The sequence below is a fragment of the Garra rufa genome, chromosome 16 (assembly GCF_049309525.1).
Source record: "Garra rufa chromosome 16, GarRuf1.0, whole genome shotgun sequence".
Lineage (NCBI taxonomy): Eukaryota > Metazoa > Chordata > Actinopteri > Cypriniformes > Cyprinidae > Garra > Garra rufa.
In genome coordinates, this window is record NC_133376.1 from 12,543,845 (window position 1) to 12,564,531 (window position 20,687).

General features: G+C 33.9%; 1 protein-coding gene across 1 annotated transcript in view; it reads right to left on the reverse strand.

The window, feature by feature from the left end:
- dock2-like (dedicator of cytokinesis protein 2) overlaps positions 1-16,285 on the reverse strand; it is an 86,484-nt gene extending 70,199 nt beyond the window's left edge. Inside the window, exons 1-7 of the mRNA XM_073820184.1 lie at positions 16,151-16,285; positions 13,843-13,926; positions 11,262-11,302; positions 11,084-11,139; positions 10,906-11,002; positions 1,815-1,963; positions 2-137 (exon numbers count right to left, since the gene is read on the reverse strand). Coding sequence (XP_073676285.1) covers positions 2-137; positions 1,815-1,963; positions 10,906-11,002; positions 11,084-11,139; positions 11,262-11,302; positions 13,843-13,926; positions 16,151-16,193 — 606 coding nt within the window. The 5' untranslated portion in view covers positions 16,194-16,285. The remainder of the gene's footprint in view (position 1; positions 138-1,814; positions 1,964-10,905; positions 11,003-11,083; positions 11,140-11,261; positions 11,303-13,842; positions 13,927-16,150) is intronic.
- Between the last annotated feature and the right edge of the window lie 4,402 nt (positions 16,286-20,687).

The following is a 20,687-nucleotide window of genomic DNA, read 5'->3' on the forward strand; positions in this document are numbered from 1 at the left end:
CCTGTTCCTCCTTAATGCGCTCTGTGATCTTTGCAGTAGCGTCCTCGTGTGCTCTGAAAAGGCTGATGACGCTGGCGCGCTCTGGGTCCAGGATATTCCCGTCGGCATCCCGTACCACCACATCCAGCTCCAAGATCCTGGAGGCAGAATCACGCTTAATTTGACCAGAGTTTGAGTGTTTGTACTCGCAAGCACACGTGAGAATTCAGTGCACACACACACAGATCCTTGAAACGCTCTGACAGATGTGCTCTTGCCCGGAGCTCTACTGAAGAAGCGCAAGTCCCATAACGCACCTCAGTCATGACTTCCTATATTTCATTAAGACTCTTGCACATCACAGAAAGCAACATTCCAACAGCTGACACAGATTCACACATATTTTTGCTGTTTTCACATGATCATTATTTCTCAAGAAGGAATCTGTCAGTATAATTAATTACTACACAGTGTTCTGTGTTATTTTAGTATTATTTATATGGGCCATTCTACAGAATTGGTGCAAACTGCTTTAGATCCTTTTATTATCTACTAAAAACCCACAATAATATGTAAAATATCAGTAAGCTTAATACATATAAAATCATAATTTAGTGGGTTCTTGCAATTGGGAGATGGCTGTCCCAAACCCTAACTCCTAATTTTCATTTTATTCCATTGTTGTTTTTAAAAATATCTTTTTGATTTAAAAAAAAAGTGAAGTTCAAAAATATTTATGTTATATTTTCTTATATAATATATAAACAATATATATTTTCATCTTAATTTTAGTTTTTTTTTTATTATGTGCTTTTAAAAAATAGTTTTTTAAAAATATTACTAATTTATTTTTATTTCAGTTTTAGTTGAACTTATAGTTTTGTTTTATTTTCAGTGATCAATTTCAGTGCGTTTATCAGCAATTTCAATTTTATCTGTATATAACTTTTATAATTTTGGTTACTTTTTTTATATTTTAGTTTTTAGTATATTAGATTAATATTAGATCATAACCCTGGCATATTATATTAAAATATTCAAATATTTGTATTTATATCAAATGTGTGTATAATGTCACTAGGACAAGTAATATTATTTTATGACAAATAATATATATATTTTCACAATTCTCAGTATTACTTTGATATCACTTAAAAAAAAAAAAACTTTTAGCCTAACTAATTTAAGTTCTCAAGCTTATTGAATAAAAACAAAGAAACTAATTTAAAGAAACAGCACAAGAAAATACAGTAACAACAACAAAAAACAAATTCAAAAGCAAGTTAGGCTGGTCTATCTATTAGAAATAAAAATTTTATATACTGACATTTTCTTCTCCAAATGTTTACACTGAGGACACCAATATTAGATATATAACTTATTATCTTAGAAAACAATAATTAACTTGTAATCATGTGAAAACAGAGCAAGAAATAGATGTGAATGCATGACAAGTGGTGAGGGAGTTTTTTCCTCACAGTCATTCATTAACATTCAGGTGTCAGAAAGACATTTTAATCCCCTTCAGGTTTGGTAATTAATTCCTTAATGATAATGTACAAATGGCAGTTAACTAATCCATTAACAACAGCCTAGAGCAAGCCACTAAAGCTCTGAAGAGGAATTACACCCGCTGACTGGATCATATTACTTTATATGCTTTATCAGATGTGTGTTTGTATGGTACAGTGAAGGTACTGTATGATCACATTCATATACTGATGCATGATATAGGATATGAATGTATGCATGGCTTATATTACCATAATCAAACATGTACAGTATACAGGCATGCACACAAGTGGAATAGGTATACAGTACGATGAAATACGTACTTATTTCCATAGTCGATCTTTGAGGTGACTTTCTGTTTGAGCTCCTTGAACTCGTCACTCGGCAGCGTCCCAGATAGGAGCTGTGAACGCCACTCCATCAGATCCCACATCAGCCGCTGCACCTGACTGAAGCGCTCCTTCTTACTAGACTGATGGAAACAAAGACAAACACTGACTGGTGACAAGTTCAGGTTGTGCACATTTATTTGGACTTATTATTTGCATATTTGACTTAAAGGGATAGATCACTCAAAAATGAAAGCTCTGTTATTAATTACTCACCCTCTTGTCGTTCCAAACACGTGAGACATTTGTTCATCTTCAGAACACAAATGAAGATATTTTTGATGAAATCCAAGAGCTTTCTGACCCTGACAGACAGCAACGCAACTGACACGTTCAAGAACCAGAAAAGTAGTAAGAACATTGTTAAAATAATCCACGTGACATCAGTGGTTCAACCGTAATGTTTTGAAGCTACAAGAATATTGTGCGCAAGGTCATTATATTATTATCTTTGCACACAAAAAATATTCATGTAGCTTTGTAACATTATGGTTGAACCACTGATGTGGCTCTCTGATTTCATCAAAAATATCTTCATTTGTGTTACAAAAATGTTCCTTCGGGTTTGGAACGACATGACGGTGAGTAGGCTAATTTAACGACAGAATTTTCATTTTTGGGTGAACTATCTATTTAATCAAGACCTCCATGACTTTAGACCGCAGTATGTTTAACTCTGAGTGACGTCCAGGTATCATGTCGGAAATTTTATTTTAATTATTTCATACAATTATTTAATTTAATTTGTAATTTTATTTCATGATTTAACTTCTGTCAGTGATCAGATGACATGGCACTCACATCGCATTTACTTTCATAATGCGGTTTTCATTTGGATATACAGTATCTTACAAAAGTGAGTACACCCCTCACATTTCAGAAACAATTCTAGTATATCTTCTCAAGGGACAATATTATAGAAATGAAATTTGGATATATTTAAGAGTAGTCAATGTGCAGCTTGTATAGCAGTATAGATTTACTAACCCCTGAAAATAACTCAACATACAGCCACTGTTGTTAAAATAGCTGGCAACAAAAGTGAGTACACCCTAAGTGTCAATATATTGTGTTAGCACCATTGTTATCTAGCACTGCCTTAATTATCCTGGGCATGGAATTGACCAGATCTGCACTGACTGTTGCTGGGATCCTCTTCCACTTCTTTTATAATGAGATCACGGAGCTGCTGGATGTTAGACACATGGTGCTTCTCCACCTTCCACCTCAGGACGCCCCACAGGTGCTTAATGGGGTTCAGGTCTGGAGACATACTTGGCCACCCCATCACCTTCACCTTCGGTTTCCTCAGCAAGGCTGCTATCATCTTGGTGGTGTGTTTGGGGTCATTATCATGTTGGAAAACTGCCATTCGGCCTAGTTTCTGGAGGGAAGGCATCATGTTCTGCTTCAGAATGTACAATACATAATGGAATCCATGTTTTTCTCAATGAACTGCAGCTCCCCAGTACCAGCAGCACTCATGCAGCCCCAGACCATGATGCTACCACCACCATGCTTGACTGTAGACAAGACAATTTCATGGTAACAAGTTTATCTTATAGTCTCATCAGACCACAGGACATGGTTCCAGTAATTCATGCTCTTGGACATGTTGTCTTCAGCAAACTGTTTGCGGGCTTTCTTGTGAGATGAGGCTTTGTTCTGGGACAACGCCTATGACAAGCTGACCTTCTACTTCTGCAACCTTTAAAGCAATGCTGCCAGCACTCATGCATCCATTTTTTGAAGCCAGGTTCTACACCTGACCTACAGAACGAGTGCTCAACTTCATTGATCAACCCTTGCGAGGCCTATTCTGAAGAGAACCAGTCTTGGAAAAACTCTATATGATCCTGGCCACTGTACTCTAACTCAGTTTCAGGGTGTTACTGAACCGCTAATAGTCTTGGCCACCTTTGTGGAGAACAACAATTCTAGTTCTCAAATCTTCAGAGAGTTCTTTGCCATGAGGCGCCATGTTGAACATCTAGTGGTAAGTATGAGAGAACTGTACTTAAAGCACCTAATTTTAACTGCTCTAATACAAGATACACAAGTTTGCATGGTCCTGTCTAGCAGACAAAAACATTAACATGATGAATAGGAAATGAGGTTTTGCTATTTTGACAATAATGGCTGTATGTTGAGTTATTTTCAGAGGACAGTAAATCTATACTGCTATACAAGCTGAACATTGACTACTCTAAAATATATTCAAGTTTCATTTCTATAGTATTGTCCCTTGAGAAGATATACTAAAATGGTTGCTAAAATGTGAGGGGTGTACTCACTTTTGTGAGACACTGTATGTTTTTCCAAATTTGAGATCAGCTAAAGAGGACATTTATTTCCTTTTTTCAACATAACAGAAATTCTATTCAACAAAATGACAATTTAATATACTTTAAAATATAATTTATTTCCGTGATGCAAAGCTGAATTTTCATTAACCATTATCTACATTATCTTCAGTGTCAAATTAACCTTTAGAAAATCATTCTAATATGCTGATTTATTATTAATGATGGAAATGTTGTGATGCTTAATATTTTTTTGCAACCTGTGATGCCTTTTTCAGGATTCTTTGATAAATAAAAAGTTTAAAACAGCAGCATTTATTCAAAATAGAAACCTTTTCTAACATTATAAGTCTTTACTATCAGTTTTAACACATCCTTGCTTAAAAAAAGAAAGAAAGAAAAAATGTACTGACCCCAAACTTTAAACAATAGTGTATATTGTAACAAAAGATTTCTATTTTAAATAAACGTTGTCCTTTTCAACATTTTATTCATTAAAGAATCCTACTAAAAAATATCACAGGTTTAAAAAAAAAAAAAAACGTTAAGCAGCACAACTGTTACCAACACTGACAATAAATCAGCATATTAGAATGATTTCTGAAGGATCATGTGACACTGAAGATCGTTCACAACAAGACCAGGAAGTAAACCATGTCACTTCTGATTTCATTTTGACTTTAACGTCGTGGCTGTTGTCACTTTATACATCACACTAAGAATGAAAGGTCACTTTGTGGGATATAGTATGTCACATACTGTGAAGTGCTTCAAATGTGCTCTACACTGCACATTCTGTCAGGTCACGCAATACAGAAAACTCCCATACTGAGCACAGCATGCATACTGCAAGAATAATATCACTACACTCTTAAAAATAAAGCATCCAAAAGGAAGTTTTATCCATTTTTGGTTCCCCAAAGAACCTCTCAGTGAACAGCTCATAAAATAACCATTTTTTCTCAGTGTGAAGGACATTTTAAAAATCGAAAGAACTTTTTGTGGAAGAGAAAGATTCCATAGATGTTAAAGGTTCTTCACAGAACCACTGATTCTAATAGACCAATTTGGAGTAGACGTCACAGTTACGTCCAGGGTGCGATTCTACACTATACAGTGAAAAAAGTGTGCCAAAATTCAAAAGTATTTTGAAGATATCACTGAATAGTTATTTTACCATAGTAAAAGTAAATATCTGGCTAAAGTAAATTTTTCATCTGTTTTTAGTATTCATTTAAAACGAGACAAATCTGCTATTATTTTAATCTCCAATCTGTTATTTATTAGTTTAGATAGTTTATTAGTGCTTTGCAAACCAGCAGAAGACACTGACTAGTTTTAAATTCGAGTCACACAGATGGTGAAAGTTGTAACACTGCGTTACAATGCTATTCTATGACATTAGTGATGTAATTTACGCCATTTACTTTTAAGGATTTTAATACGAAACCACAAGAAACAGGTGAATAAAGACTGACAGGTGATGTTTAATATTCAGAAATTATTATTTCAAGAAATGTAAAGCATTTTGGCTTGTTTATTTGTCGCGTTTTCTATGAGTGCTGTGTGTGGAGGGAGTGACGTGTTTTTCTGAATGTCTAAATGTGTTTCATCTATTTGTGCACATTGTTTTGAACTATACTGTAGCGGTGTGTTGCGATCAGGGCCGTCCCATGCATACAGTAGCTGCAATATGTTCATCTTCAAACTCCAAAATTAGATTATTTTTTATTCTTAAAAAATGCCGTTATTTTATTTGAAAAAGTTAATAATTAAATTTTATTGACAAAATATTATAGTTTGTTGTGTAGATTTTTTTCATTCGACCAGATAACATTTTAAGCTGTCATATGGTAATGTTACAACGTGCCCCTCAGAACATTTCACTTCCTTTCTTTTGAGGTAAATAACAAAAATACACTGTATTCATGAAACAAAGTGACATATCTGTACAAGTGTGAAATTAAATTAAAATTATACTCTGAACTCCACATGGATTAAAACAAAATGAGAAATTCAAAAAGTGTTAGATTTTGCCCCACAGTCCCCTATAGCCTAAGTAACCTAGAGTTAGGGTAATCTGTTAACAATGCACATTATATACCCGTCTTTTTAGGCAAGTACCAGATAATGAGTGTCATATCATGAAATGTCTTTAATACAACAGAAACTTTGTCTAACGTGATCACAATTTCATAAAAACATTGTAAGCTAAGCCTATTAATTGTGACGATTTAATTTCAAACAACGAATAAATTATATAGAGAAAGCGAGTAAAGAACACAGTATCAACCGAGCTTTTTGAAACTCGGAATCAGTAAACGACCGCATTGCAAAATGATTCACTGTTTTGAAGAGCTCAAATCTTATCGCAAATCATTTGATTCAGAATGGGACCTCAAAGCGCATATGCCGAATCATTTGATTCAGAACAGGATTTTAAAGGGGTCATCGGATGCCCATTTTCCACAAGTTCATATGACTCTTTAGGGTCTTAATGAAAAGTCTATAACATACTTTTGTTAAAAATTCTCAATAATAGTGTAAAAAAACCAGCCTTTTACCTTGTCAAAATCAGCTCTGATAAAACTCAACTCATTTTAAGACAAGGCCCCTTTAAATGCTACCAAGCTCTGCTCGTCCCGCCCCTCTCTGGGATTAAGAGACATATAATGTTTACTTTAGCCGCATTTAGCGGCGAAACTTGCCAACAAGCACATTATTAAGAAAGGCCATTCACAAAGTTGCATAAAAAATCTTTATATTCACTTCTGCTGTGGGTGAAGCTGCATCAGGAATTATTCGAATGAAAACAATGGCATATGCAGACAAGGATCGCGCTTTCCTTTTAAAAGTGAAAGTAACGTTTTCCTCTGCATCTTCAGTAAATGACGACCGCTGTGTTCATTATTACATCCAACAACAGAACACCTCAATCGCTCAATTAGAGTCTTCCTCTGCACCTGAGTCACACAATGGCAATCGTATTCGGACTGTTTCAGCTCGGTGAGGGCGGGTCTAAGGTAAGACGCTCATGTCAATCAATTGTGTTTCGTCACAACGACAAGAAGCTGAGAATGACCTGATTTTAAAAAGGGGATATTACTTTTAAAGGTCCCATATTGTACACATTTCTGGAGGTTTATTTTAGTTGTTGATGTCCTTAAGAATATATATTTGCGGTATAAGTGCCAAAATCCATCTCAATATATTTTTACAGCTCCTTTTTTAGGAGCTCTGTCAAAAACAGGTCGATTTTGGCCCATCTAATTAATATTCATGAGCCTCTCTTCTGATTGGCCTGTTGTTTTCTGAGTGACGCACAGCCAGGCCAATCACAGGTAACTACGGTCATGTATCGTTGTAGCCGAACCCAGAGCCATAGAGAGAGCCTAGCCTGCTGATACTCAACAAGATATTTTAGAATGATCATTAATGTTTTTTTCTTTTTCAAACACCGAATGCAGTAAGCTACATAACTGTTGCTTTAGTAAAGCCCCTTTCACAATGCGCGCTGATTCTGGAAAATTACGGGAACGAGCGCTGTGTGAACAAAAGCCAGAACCATAAAGGCAGTGTTGTAGTGATGATGCACGTTACCCTGCGACTCTTCACAACGAAAAAATACGTGCAAAGTGGAATGAAGCGGCGATCAGGCAGAGCCAGCTCCTCACTATCAGCGCTGAAGCACAGATTGTTCATCAGGTTAGTTTCAGTTTAGTGAAACGTACGCGTCGCATTACACCTCACATCCAAACGTCACATGTCTTTATGGGTTGTGTGTAAAGCACACACAGATTCTGGAAAACAACTGTGAATGAACCAAATTAAACAATTCCGGAACAAATCATGGGACACATTATCCGTGTATTTACCGGAATCGCTGTGTGAAAGAGGCTGAAGTTGACGTGCCACTGGTCTCTTATATTCACGTTGTTCTGAAGCCTGTGCAATGATGTAGTTTCGACATCTATCGACTGAACAGGGTTTTCTAGATTAGTTTCCGTGTTGTTGTTGCTTAGCAATGTTATGGACGCGATGTTGTCTGGGTTCGACAAAAGGAGGGTGGGACGGTGGTTGGTGCTGGGGTGGTGACTGAAGGCGGTGACTGAGTAGATCGGACGTCACATCGTTACGGAAGTCACAGCGGCTCGTGAAAATGAACAGCTACTTTAAGCAGGCTGTGTGCAGTTTACTGCGGATTGACTGTTTTGAAACTCATATGGTAGTTACATAGCCCCTAGACCTCAGTTATCATGAAAAAAGCCAGGAAATTTCGATTTTGACAATATGGGACCTTTAAAGATTAAAACAATACCACTGGATGGATTTTTATCATTGTAGGGTGGTTGTGTACACAAACTACCAACACACATTAATGTTCAAACAACATGGAAAAGTTAGTTTTGCATCCGATGACCCCTTTAAAGTGTGTATGGCGAATCATTTGATTCAGAAAGGGATTTTAAAGCGCGTATTGCGAATCATTTGAATCAGAACGGGATTTTAAAGCGCGTATTGCAAATCATTTGATTCAGAACGGGATTTTAAAGCGCTTATTGCAAATCATTTGAATCAGAAGAGGAATTCAAAGCGCGCACCGTAAATTATTTGATTCAGAATGGGAATTCAAAGCACATATGGCGAATCATTTGATTTAGAACGGAATTTTAAAGCATGTATTGCGAATCATTTGAATCAGAATGGGAATTCAAAGCGTGTACTGTGAGTCATTTGATTCAGAATGGGACTTCAAAACGCATATGGCGAATCATTTGATTTAGAACGGAATTTTAAAGCACGTATTGCGAATCATTTGAATCAGAACGGGATTTTAAAGCGCTTATTGCGAATCATTTGAATCAGAAGAGGAATTCAAAGCGCGCACCGTAAATTATTTGATTCAGAATGGGAATTCAAAGCGTGTACTGTGAGTCATTTGATTCAGAACGGAATTTTAAAGCATGTATTGCGAATCATTTGATTTAGAACGGGAATTCAAAGCGTGTACTGCAAATCATTTGAATCAGAAGGGGAATTCAAAGCGTGTACTGTGAATCAGTTGATTCAGAACGGTATTTTAAAGCACGTATTGCGAATCATTTGAATCAGAACAGGAATTCAAAGGGCCTACCGTGAATCATTTGATTCAGAACGGGATTTTAAAGCACGTATTGCGAATCATTTGAATCAGAACAGGAATTCAAAGCGCCTACCGTAAATTATTTGATTCAGAATGGGACTTCAAAGCACATATGGCAAATCATTTGATTTAGAACGGAATTTTAAAGCATGTATTGCGAATCATTTGAATCAGAACGGGAATTCAAAGCGCGCACCGTAAATTATTTGATTCAGAATGGGACTTCAAAGCACATATGGCAAATCATTTGATTCAGAACGGGATTTTAAAGCACGTATTGCGAATCATTTGAATCAGAACAGGAATTCAAAGCACGCACCGTAAATTATTTGATTCAGAATGGGACTTCAAAGCACATATGGCAAATAATTTGATTTAGAACGGAATTTTAAAGCATGTATTGCGAATCATTTGAATCAGAACGGGAATTCAAAGCGTGTACTGTGAGTCATTTGATTCAGAATGGGACTTCAAAACGCATATGGCGAATCATTTGATTTAGAACGGAATTTTAAAGCACGTATTGCGAATCATTTGAATCAGAACGGGAATTCAAAGCGTGTACTGTGAATCATTTGATTCAGAACGGTATTTTAAAGCGCGTATTGCGAATCATTTGAATCAGAACAGGAATTCAAAGCGCGCACCGTAAATTATTTGATTCAGAATGGGACTTCAAAGCGCATATGGCGAATCATTTGATTCAGAACGGTATTTTAAAGCACGTATTGCGAATCATTTGAATCAGAACGGGAATTCAAAGCACCTACTGTGAATCATTTGATTCAGAACGGGATTTTAAAGCACATATAATTCAGAAGAGGCAGGGATGCATAGACCAGAGGGGGGAAATCCCCCTCCTCCCCCGGCAAATCACACCCTGGTTACGTCACTTGCATCTGCGCGCACTGTGGTGGCAGAAAAACACTGGTAACAAGTAGATTGAAAAGGGTAAAATCCATGAAATAAGAGAAAAAAATGTGTTGTTGTGCCTTTGGATTTCAGAATTGGAATGCAAATCATTTTCATAGAATACTGGCGTCAAAGACAACATTTGAACCTAAAGGGACAGACATGGATGAAACCTGCTATGATTACTCTACTTTTAAAGCATAAATTTGATTTAAACAATATATCTACATAATATTCACATATGCAGTTCATAGGGTACATATTATATTAACCATACAGTTACAGTATGAAATTTAAACCTGTAACATTTTACATTTACTTATTTTATCTCACAATTCTGGCTTTTTTCTTGCAAATGCAAGTTTATATCTCCTAGTTCGGAGCCAGAAGTGTGGGATATAAACTCATGATTCTGATCCGGGGGGAAAAGAGAGAATGAGAAGTTGATTTTTCATATCGGAATTGTGAGATAAAATCCAGAAATTGCACGAATAAAGTCAGAATTTTTAAATATAAACTCAAATTTTCCTTCTTATTTCATGGCTTCCATAGACTGCTACTTGAAAACTGTCATTTTCTGCCACCAGACAGACTATTTGTAAACACCGAATTGGTCTATAAAGAACCAAGTATTATTTTTTTTAATACCCACATCTGAACGTCTCACCACATAGAGGTGTTTCCAGATGCTGCCCCATTCTCTCAGTGTGGTGGTCACCTCCTTCACCAGCGGCATCTCAGCAGACATAATGATCTCCTCATCTCTACGGGAGGAGACAGAGAAAGGGTCAGAGGATGGAGAGATGGATGGATGGACGGATGAATGGACAGGAGGACATACTCACCCTCTCTTTTCGACGACGACTTCCTTTAACACTATAAAGCTTGCAGGAAATGCTCCCTTAAATACAGAACAAAATAAATCAGTCAACAGGTAGTAGAGGAACTTCAAGTCATATATTTAGGAATAAAACATTTTGCTCTTATACAAACACTATAAAGTAAACACATTTGTTTACTCACTTTCTTCTCTTTGTTCTTGATCACGTAACCTTTATACCATCCTGAAACAATAACAGTGGTTTATATTTCAGGAAATGTATGAGAATATTTCTGTTGCTCAAACAGTATGAAAAATGAGTTAATACTTCAGTGTTTTTGTCTTGTTTTACAGTACACGCATAAATTCTGGGAATATTATTTTATGGTTGCAAAAATAATCATTAGGAGAAGTTATTTGTTTAGGTAATTTAAAAATAACCTCCCTACAATGCTCTTGGAATGTTATTTGATGCAAAAATAAAACCTAAAAAGAATGTTCTTAGAACCAGGAACCAAATACTAACCATAGAGGAACATTCTGTGTTTGCTGGGTTAATTTAGCCCGTTTTGCTTCTCAAGTAAATATATCTTAATTTAATCTCCTGTTGTTTTGAGGCCAGTTTGACTTACTGTTGAAGTCAGAAGTTTACATACACCTTGCAGAATCTGCAAAATGTTAATTATTTGACCAAAATAAGAGGGATCATACAAAATGCATGTTATTTCTTATTTAGCACTGACCTGAATAAGATATTTCACATAAAATACATTTACATATAGTCCACAAGAGAAAATAGTGAATAGTTGAATTTATAATTTATAATTATTTATAATAAAAAGTTCAAAAGTTTACACTTGATTCGTAATACTGTGTTGTTACCTGAACGATCCACAACTTTTTGTTGTTGTTATTGTTTTTTTGTTTTTTTTTTAGTGATAGTTGTTCATGAGTCCCTTGTTGGTCCTGAACAGTTAAACTGCCTGTTGTTCTTCAGAAAAAATCCTTCAGGTATTGGTTTTTCAGCATTTGTGTGCATTGAACCCTTTCCAAAAGTGACTGTATTATTTTGAGATCCATCTTTTTTTATACTGAGGACAACTCAAAAGTTTACATACACCTTGCAGAAATGGCAAAATGTTAATTACTTTTCCGAAATAAGAGGAATCATACAAAATGCATGTTATTTTTTTTCTTCCTTCAGGTCCAACAAATTCTTTGGTTTTTCAGCATTTTTGTGTATTTGAACCCTTTCCAGCAATGACTGTGTGTCATCTTTTAACATTGAAGACAACTGAGGGACTCATATGCGACTATTACAGAAGGTTCAAACGCTCACTGAAGCTCCAGAAGGAAACACAATGCATTAGGAGTCAGGGGATGAAAACTTTTTGAAGAATTTGAAGACCAGGGTAAATTTAACTTATTTTGTCCTCTGGAAAACATGTAAGTACTAAATGTACTAAATAAAAAAAATATTTAGGCAAAATAAGCACATAAAATATGCACATCTTCATTCTGTTCAAAAGTTTACACCCTTGGCTCTTCCTGTCTGAAGCATCACTGTTTGAACCTTCTGTAATAGTTGCATAGAAGTCCCTCAGTTGTCCTCAGTGTGAAAAGATGAATCTCAAAAACATACAGTCATTGTTGGAAAGGTTGCAGATTCTGCAAGGTGTATGTAAACTTTTGACCTCAACTGTATACTTGCTTTTTCAACCTGCCCAAAATACTGGTTAAACTATTTATTTCTTCTTGAAAATAAATCACTTTCATAAATGAACTATAGTGTCCTACACCCACTAGTAGAAATACAGCAAAAAATTATAGCTGGTGTCTGAATAATTTTTGATTTGACTGTACTGTACATGAGAACGTATGAAAATTAAAACTAAACAAAAACAAAACAAAAATCACTGTTTCTTCTACCTCTATCTTGTTGAGTCAAAAAAAAAATTGGCAAAGGTTGTTTTTAGTTGTTAGATGTTGGATTTCAATTTTTGTTATTGATTGTTTTAGCCATGAAAAGATGAGTAAGAAACCCATTTTACCCTTACCAAAAGACATAAAATGGCAGAGAAAGTATAAATAGCAATAAATACTACTTACACTAAGTACAAAAAATGTTGCTCAATGAGCAAATAGTCACTACAAGTAGTCACAACAAAATAAAAGCACAAATATATGTGGATCAAGACCCCTAAGACAAAAATGAGATAGGAATTATTAAGGTTCTGACATATTTCATATTCTTATTCTCAGTTTACCTTGTTTAAAAATCCAGCATATGCTGGTTAGGTATGTTTTGAAGCATGGCAGCTGGTTTGAGCTGGTTTAAGCTGGTCTTTACTTGGTCATGAGCAGGTTCAAGATGGTCCTGAGCTGGTTTAAGCTGGTTCTGAGCTAGTTGTAATCTGATTTAAGCTTGTCGTGTGCTGGTCCACCTCAAACCAGCTGCCGTGCTTCAAAACATACCTAACCAACATATGCTGGTTTTATCAACAGGGTGAACCCAAAAACAGAAGCTGTACCCAATTTTTGAACACCAGGGGAGTTGAAAATGTTATAATTAAAATATTTGCAATGGAAAAAAAGACCTGAATACTGAGTAAGAAAATCTTCAGTGTGGAACATGGTGCAAGCAACACCAAGGTCATGGGTTTGATTCCCAGGGAGTGTATGAACTGACCAAGTGTATACTTTGAATGCAATGTACATCACTATGTATAAAAGCCTGTACCTCATGCATAATTGAAGTAAATGCAATATCCTGGAATACCTCACCTTCACATGACTCCTGTATGTGCACCGTGTCCCCGATAACCAGGGACAACTGCTTCTCCGCTTTGGCGACAAAATTCCACTTAACTTCAGAGAAAAGAGAGAAAACATCATTGCATGAAATTCATCAGATGCATACGAAAATGCACAGAGAATCACAGTTTGGATTTATTTTTCAAGTGATGTTTAGCAAAACAGCAGAACGAGATTATTTAATGCTTTCAAGGAAACATCAATCGATCTCTGTCCTCTTGAAAAGAGTCCTGTGATTGATGTCTAGAGCACAAACGCTAGACTTTAATACTTTAGCCAACATCAGTGACACTGAACGTTAAACTGCATAGGCAGAGATGGAGAACATCACATTTGAACGCACACACAGAGTGAGAGAGTTCATTTCTGCAAGTACGAGTTCGTTGGCCTACTTCCTCCCAGAGCAGCTTCCTGTGCAACACCGCACACACAGATCCACACCGCCATCAGCATGTTTACAATTTAAATATCATTCAAAAGCAATGCATATGCATTTACATGATCAAACAGCTTTTATTTCAAGTTCATAATAAGTTTAAGCATGTGCATTATCTGAATTTCTTTTAACAAACATGCTTTGAGCTACAAACATGCTGACTACACCGCCTACAATCAGAAGTCAAACCACTTTAGCATTCATTTAAAGACTGAACACACAAAAATAACCCCAATTCCGTCGATCCTACATGCATGAATAACTCTAATTAAAGTTATTCTAATCAGTTTCACCATTTCAAGCTCATGCTAATAGACACACTGGACTATTAGCTTCTGTTGATTAAAAGAGATTTCAATGGGATTTGCATGAAGTGTTCTTACATGCATTTCATTTAAGGATCAACTGTGTCTCAGACGTTTCCCTTATTCCTAAAATAGCACAAATCAGTGACACAAATAGTATCACCGAGACACAATTTTTTTAATAGCTTTTAATTTTTGTATTTTCTGTCTTTATTTTCATTTTTTTTTTAAACATGTCCAAGGTTTTTATAAACAATCAGCAACAATATGTTGCTTTAAGAGTTAAGTTTTAAGTTTTTAAAATAATTGATTTCAATTTGTTTTTTTATTTCAAGAGAAATGTTTATTATGATTTTAGTTTATTTACATTTTTTAAATGTTTTATTAATTTTTATTTCAATTTTAGTTTTTTTAGTAGTAACTTAAACTAAAAATGAAAAATATTGCTAACTATAATAAAAAAAAAGTAGTGCTGGGCAACGATTAATCGCGATTAAAACGTTTTGTGTACATAATATGTAATATAAGACACACACATACAGTATATATTTTGAAAATATTTACATGTATTAACAAGTATATATTTATATTCATATAATTTATATAAAACTTTAAAAAAATACGCTTATGATTTGAATACTTTAATTCATCTAATGTTTATTTTATAATGTAAATATACGTTTTATGTTAGTGAACTAAAATAACTCTGACATAAATGAGTCATAGCTGTCTTACAATAACAGTATAGAGCTATAAAATGAATTTGAAAAGCAGCGCGGGTCATTTCATAAGAAATATTTGAATTCATATTAAAATCTCTGACTTTTTCTCACAGACTTGGTATCTTGAGCAAACACGAACTCATTTTAAGATATTAGTGAGTCTTTAAAGATGATTCCTCGTCTCTTTTTTCAGGAAAAACATCTGATTTCTCACTGCTGTCCAGAAATAAATTATCAAGATAATAAAAAGATCTTGCTTCTGCATTTATTTCACACAGGCCTCCTCTAAAAATTCAGTGCTGCTTGTGTTATTACATTTCAACAAACATTACAGCACATTCATTCACCAAACAGGCTAAAGAAGCGAATCCTCTGCATAGTAAAAAGTGAAAATGTGCAGAAGTTCCCTTTTGAAGGGATTTCAAGCTGATTCAGTTGCATTAAGTTATATTTTAGACTTTAATTAACCAATGTTAACCAAAAAGATGCACATTTTTACAAAGCATTTCAAGCTTTACTGTGTTCAGGCCACAGTACTGACATAAAAGTGAAATGTGCAGATTTTCAACGCAAAATAAGTGCAAAATGATAAAATGCCGCAATCTGTTTAGTCCAGTGACTGCTGGGCCGCTTGACTGATCTGTCTCTGAGTCTGCCCACATCCTGAGATACAGGAACTGAATCAAACAACTATCTACGCCCGCTGCGATGGCCACCAGAAACATAAACACACAAACACACACACAACTTGACAGAAAGCATTCAAAATGCACAGGTGGATTACATGCGCACGAACAAAAAAGAGCAAAACTCACCAACTCCATATCTTTCAGAGTTAGTTTTTGTCCAAGGAGCCATTGGTTGGACTCTAAAACGCTCTCCTACGGCTCTCTCTGTCTGTATTTTCTCTTTCGGAGTATCTCAGTTCCTTTCTTATGCCCTAGACTGGCTGTTTTTTGGGTGAGGGTGTGACTAGAGACATAACTAGAGAAATAACTAGAGAAATAAGCGCTCCTCCTCCTGTGTGTCTGACTGTCTGCTTCTTCCTCTTCCTCTTTTGGCCTCTACATTTAACTGGCTGACTGGAGAACTTCAGCACGATGACTAAAGCGTGTTTCAATGGCTTTTATTGATTAATGTCTTGAGATCAAGTATGTTTCAGGTCTCAAACTCGGCTCTGATCTATTAGGGTGTGTGATGGTGCACGTAAATCATCATTTATGAATCTTTAATGCTGGAGGAAACATCTGGTGTGGGACGAGACAATGCAGAGATTCCCTGAAGGTGTTTGATTTATGCATCTGAGACCTAACACGAGCAGGTTTATATAAACCCACACACAAACAAACTGTTCTGTAGTCATAAACCATCAAAATAATGTCATTCTTCAGACGCAATGCCTACTGCAAACAACAGAGGGCAACACAAAGACTTATCTACATCGTGATCAGTGTTGCCAGATTGGGCGGGTTTCCGCCCAATTGGGCTTCTTTTGATCGGCTTGGACCGGAGAATAACGCATTGGGCGGGTAGACAAAATTTGGGCTGCTTTAAAAAAATAAAAGCCGCCCAATCAGCTGCTTTTTTCTTCGCTTTTATCATTAGTGATTGTTATTTTAATACCTTCGAGCTCAAAGTATCACAGTAATATAATGTGTATTGCAGTCATCAACTCATTTTTGCTTAACGCAACGCTTACTGGTTTAGTTTAACAGAGACCTGTCAATCAATTTACGTCTTTTACGTTAGTGAGATGTGATGACTTGTGAGTGACGGGGTTTTGGCGCTATAACGGGCAAGATTTTGAATATGCAGCTTATTCATTTATTCATTTGAAGTAATTGCGATGGCAAAGTGGCCTAAATATAAGTTACACGATAAAAAGTCTAAGTGGATTACATGTGGTGAGAGATGAATAGAAGACTTCTAAATATAATTGTAACTGAAATAAGAAAACGTGGGTGTGTGCATGAACGTAAATGCCAGCTACATTGTTCCTCATCACTTTATTGTGCACTTTTTGCACAGAAATTAGCATATTTTTACTGTGGACATTGAAAATGATGCATGCGTTTTTCCAAGGGTTAAAGTCATCGGTTAATTTCCACTTTGAAAAGAAGATTTGCATATTTTCGGACTGTTTTGATCCATATTCCTGTGAAATTGATTTATCTTTATTTTATTTTGTCATTATTCTTTTTTTAAAGAGATAAAAATGGTCCTTATCAACCTTGACATGGCAATAAAATTCTCATTATTTTGGCAGTTAAAATTTGGGCTGGTTTTTGTTGAAGTGGGCGGGTTTTGGTGAGCTTTTGGGCTGGAAATCGTCAACCCGATCTGGCAACACTGATCGTGATCATAATAATGACTTTGACCTGAAACGGGTGAAAAAAATCCCAGAGTTATTTAAAGACAAGAATATTAAAGAGACTTGAGGGAGGATCAGAAAGCAACCACCTAGCAACCATCCAGAACACCCTAGAAACTGTTCGGAGTACTGTCATGTTCAGAAAATGTGAATTTCCATATGGGGAATTGACAATGAATAGCAGCATTTATACACACAAACGCTGCAGGTTGAATGCTAAAAACAGCTGGAGGCCTTTTAACGCTCTGCTTATGTTTTCTTACTGTGAGCTGTGCAGAAAAACAGGACAGTTTCCCACAGAAATAAACGCAGCCTTTTGTTGGAGCACAAAGCACCTCTTGATACGGTCCATAATGCATCATTCGTTTTGATTTAAAGAGGTCCAAACAGCTCAGCTGGTTCCTTGAAGAGGATAATGTGAGGCGTTTTAATTTGGATCGGAAAGCACATAAAGCACAACAGTATGAACAAACATATAGTATGATATGTAATATACAGATTAAGCTTATGTATTATATTTATTTGTATTATATATTATATATATATATGTATGTGTGTGTGTGTGTGTGTGTGTGTGTGTGTGTGTGTGTGTGTGAGAGAGATTTAAATATATGTAAATAACTGTATGTTTTGTTTTACATTAAATATAATTACATTTTATATTTAATATTTAAATATAACTTAATTAAATACTATGTATAAACACACACACACACACACACACACACATATATATATATATATAATTTAAATAAATGTAAATAATAGTTTATTTTTGTTTTATATTTAATTTAATTATATTTAATATTTAATATAACTTAATTAAATAGTATATACAGTACAGACCAAAAGTTTAGACACACCTTCTCATTCAGGTGTGTCCAAACTTTTGGTCTGTACTGTAGATATGAATTCAACTGAAAAAACTTGTGAAACAATATCTTTCAGGTGGTCAAATAGCAAATAGCAAATAGTGGAGCTCTGCAGCCACCTACTGGTAAAAGTTATTTGTAGTTTTTTTTTTTTTTTACTTTTAAAACTGGATTTTCCAAAAGATGGGCAAAAATCTTACACCAAACCATGTGAAATTATCCATGTTATCCCAATGAATTAAAGTTAGAAATGTGGGTCTTTTATAAAGTGAATTTTACATAAAAAAGCAGCTTCTTTTATAAAAACCCATTTAAAAATATTTATTTATTAATTTATATATATTTAAAAATATCACTAACCCACTGAAAACTGCACAAATGTAGAGTTAAAACTTTAATAAACAGAAAAATACAGGGAAAAAAAAAAAACAGGAAAAAAATGAAAATTTGAATGAGAAGGTGTGTCCAAACTTTTGGTCTGTACTGTATATATGTATATATATATATATATATATATATATATATATATATATATATGTATGTATATATATATATATATATATATATAATTTAAATAAATGTAACTAATTGTATATTTTTGGTTTTATATTTAATATAATATAATAATATATAATATAATATTTGAATACAATGTAATATAAAATAAATAAATTGCATATGTTAACACATGTTAACAAAAAACACGTTTATGTAATATTAATAATAATATTTATTATAATTAAATTAAATTTAATATAATGTACTATATTATTTAAATAATTGTATAATTTTAGTTTTTGCTTTAGATTGAATATAATTAAATTTAATATTTAAATTTGTAATGTAATTTAATTTAATGTAATATAATATACAAAAATTTAAATATGATTTAATTGCGATTTATATAAATAATTGTATTATTTTTCTTTTTAATGTAATATAATTATATGTAATAAAATATAATGCAATTTAATGCAATATAATTGTAATAAATTTAATTTAATGTAATATAATTTAAATAAATGTGATTTAAATATTATGTAATGTATAATTATATGTAATTTTATGCAACCTAATTCTATTACATGTAATTTAATGTAATATACATAAATTCAAATGTGATTTAAATAAATAATTGTATAATTTTTATAATATAATAATTATAGTAAATGTATTTTATATTTAATATATTTAATATTTGTTTTATATTTTATTACAAAGATATTGAGTAAATGAGTAAATATATATATATATATATATATATATATATATATATATATATACACACAATTTAAATAAATGCAAATATTTGTATAAGTTTTATATTTAATATAATTACATTTTATATTTAATATTTAATATCATTAAATTAAATATAGTTTAATCTGAAATAAAGAACTTATATACACCCCTCATTTAAATAAAATGTAAATAATTGTATCATTTTTGTTTTTGTTTTATAGGTGATATAATAACATTTTATATTTAATATGATTTGTTTCACGATATTACTGCCTCTATATATATATATATATATATCTATCTATATATATATATATATATATATATAGTATTTGTTATGTTGAAAATAATAGTATTATTATTATTATTATTGACAGACAGATAGATAGATACATAAATACATAGAAAGATATTCACAAATGTCTTGCACAGATACCAAGTTCTCTTTGTTTAAATATTTCATTCTGAGGGTTGTTGCTGTTGTTTAATACTGACTAGCATGTCAAGTGCTGCTGGGAGCCTGATGATTAAAACCCCAGGCTGCTTACAGGAACTACAGGTCCAATCCATCATTTCATCCCTGAACAAGACATTTAAAAACAGCATTAGACACAGTCACAGCACCCTTAGCTGTAAATTGCGTAGATAACAATCAATAGTTAATTATACAGCAGCAAATAGACATTTCAAAGTCTATTTTACAATCTGTCTGTTGTAATAATACTGATTTTAGTATAAGATGTGCAGCTCGACTGATTACAATTGCACAATGAGTAACATTAAATGATCATATATACAGTCAGGTCCATATGTATTTGGACACTGACACAATTTTTTATTATTTTAGCTGTTGACCAAAACATATTC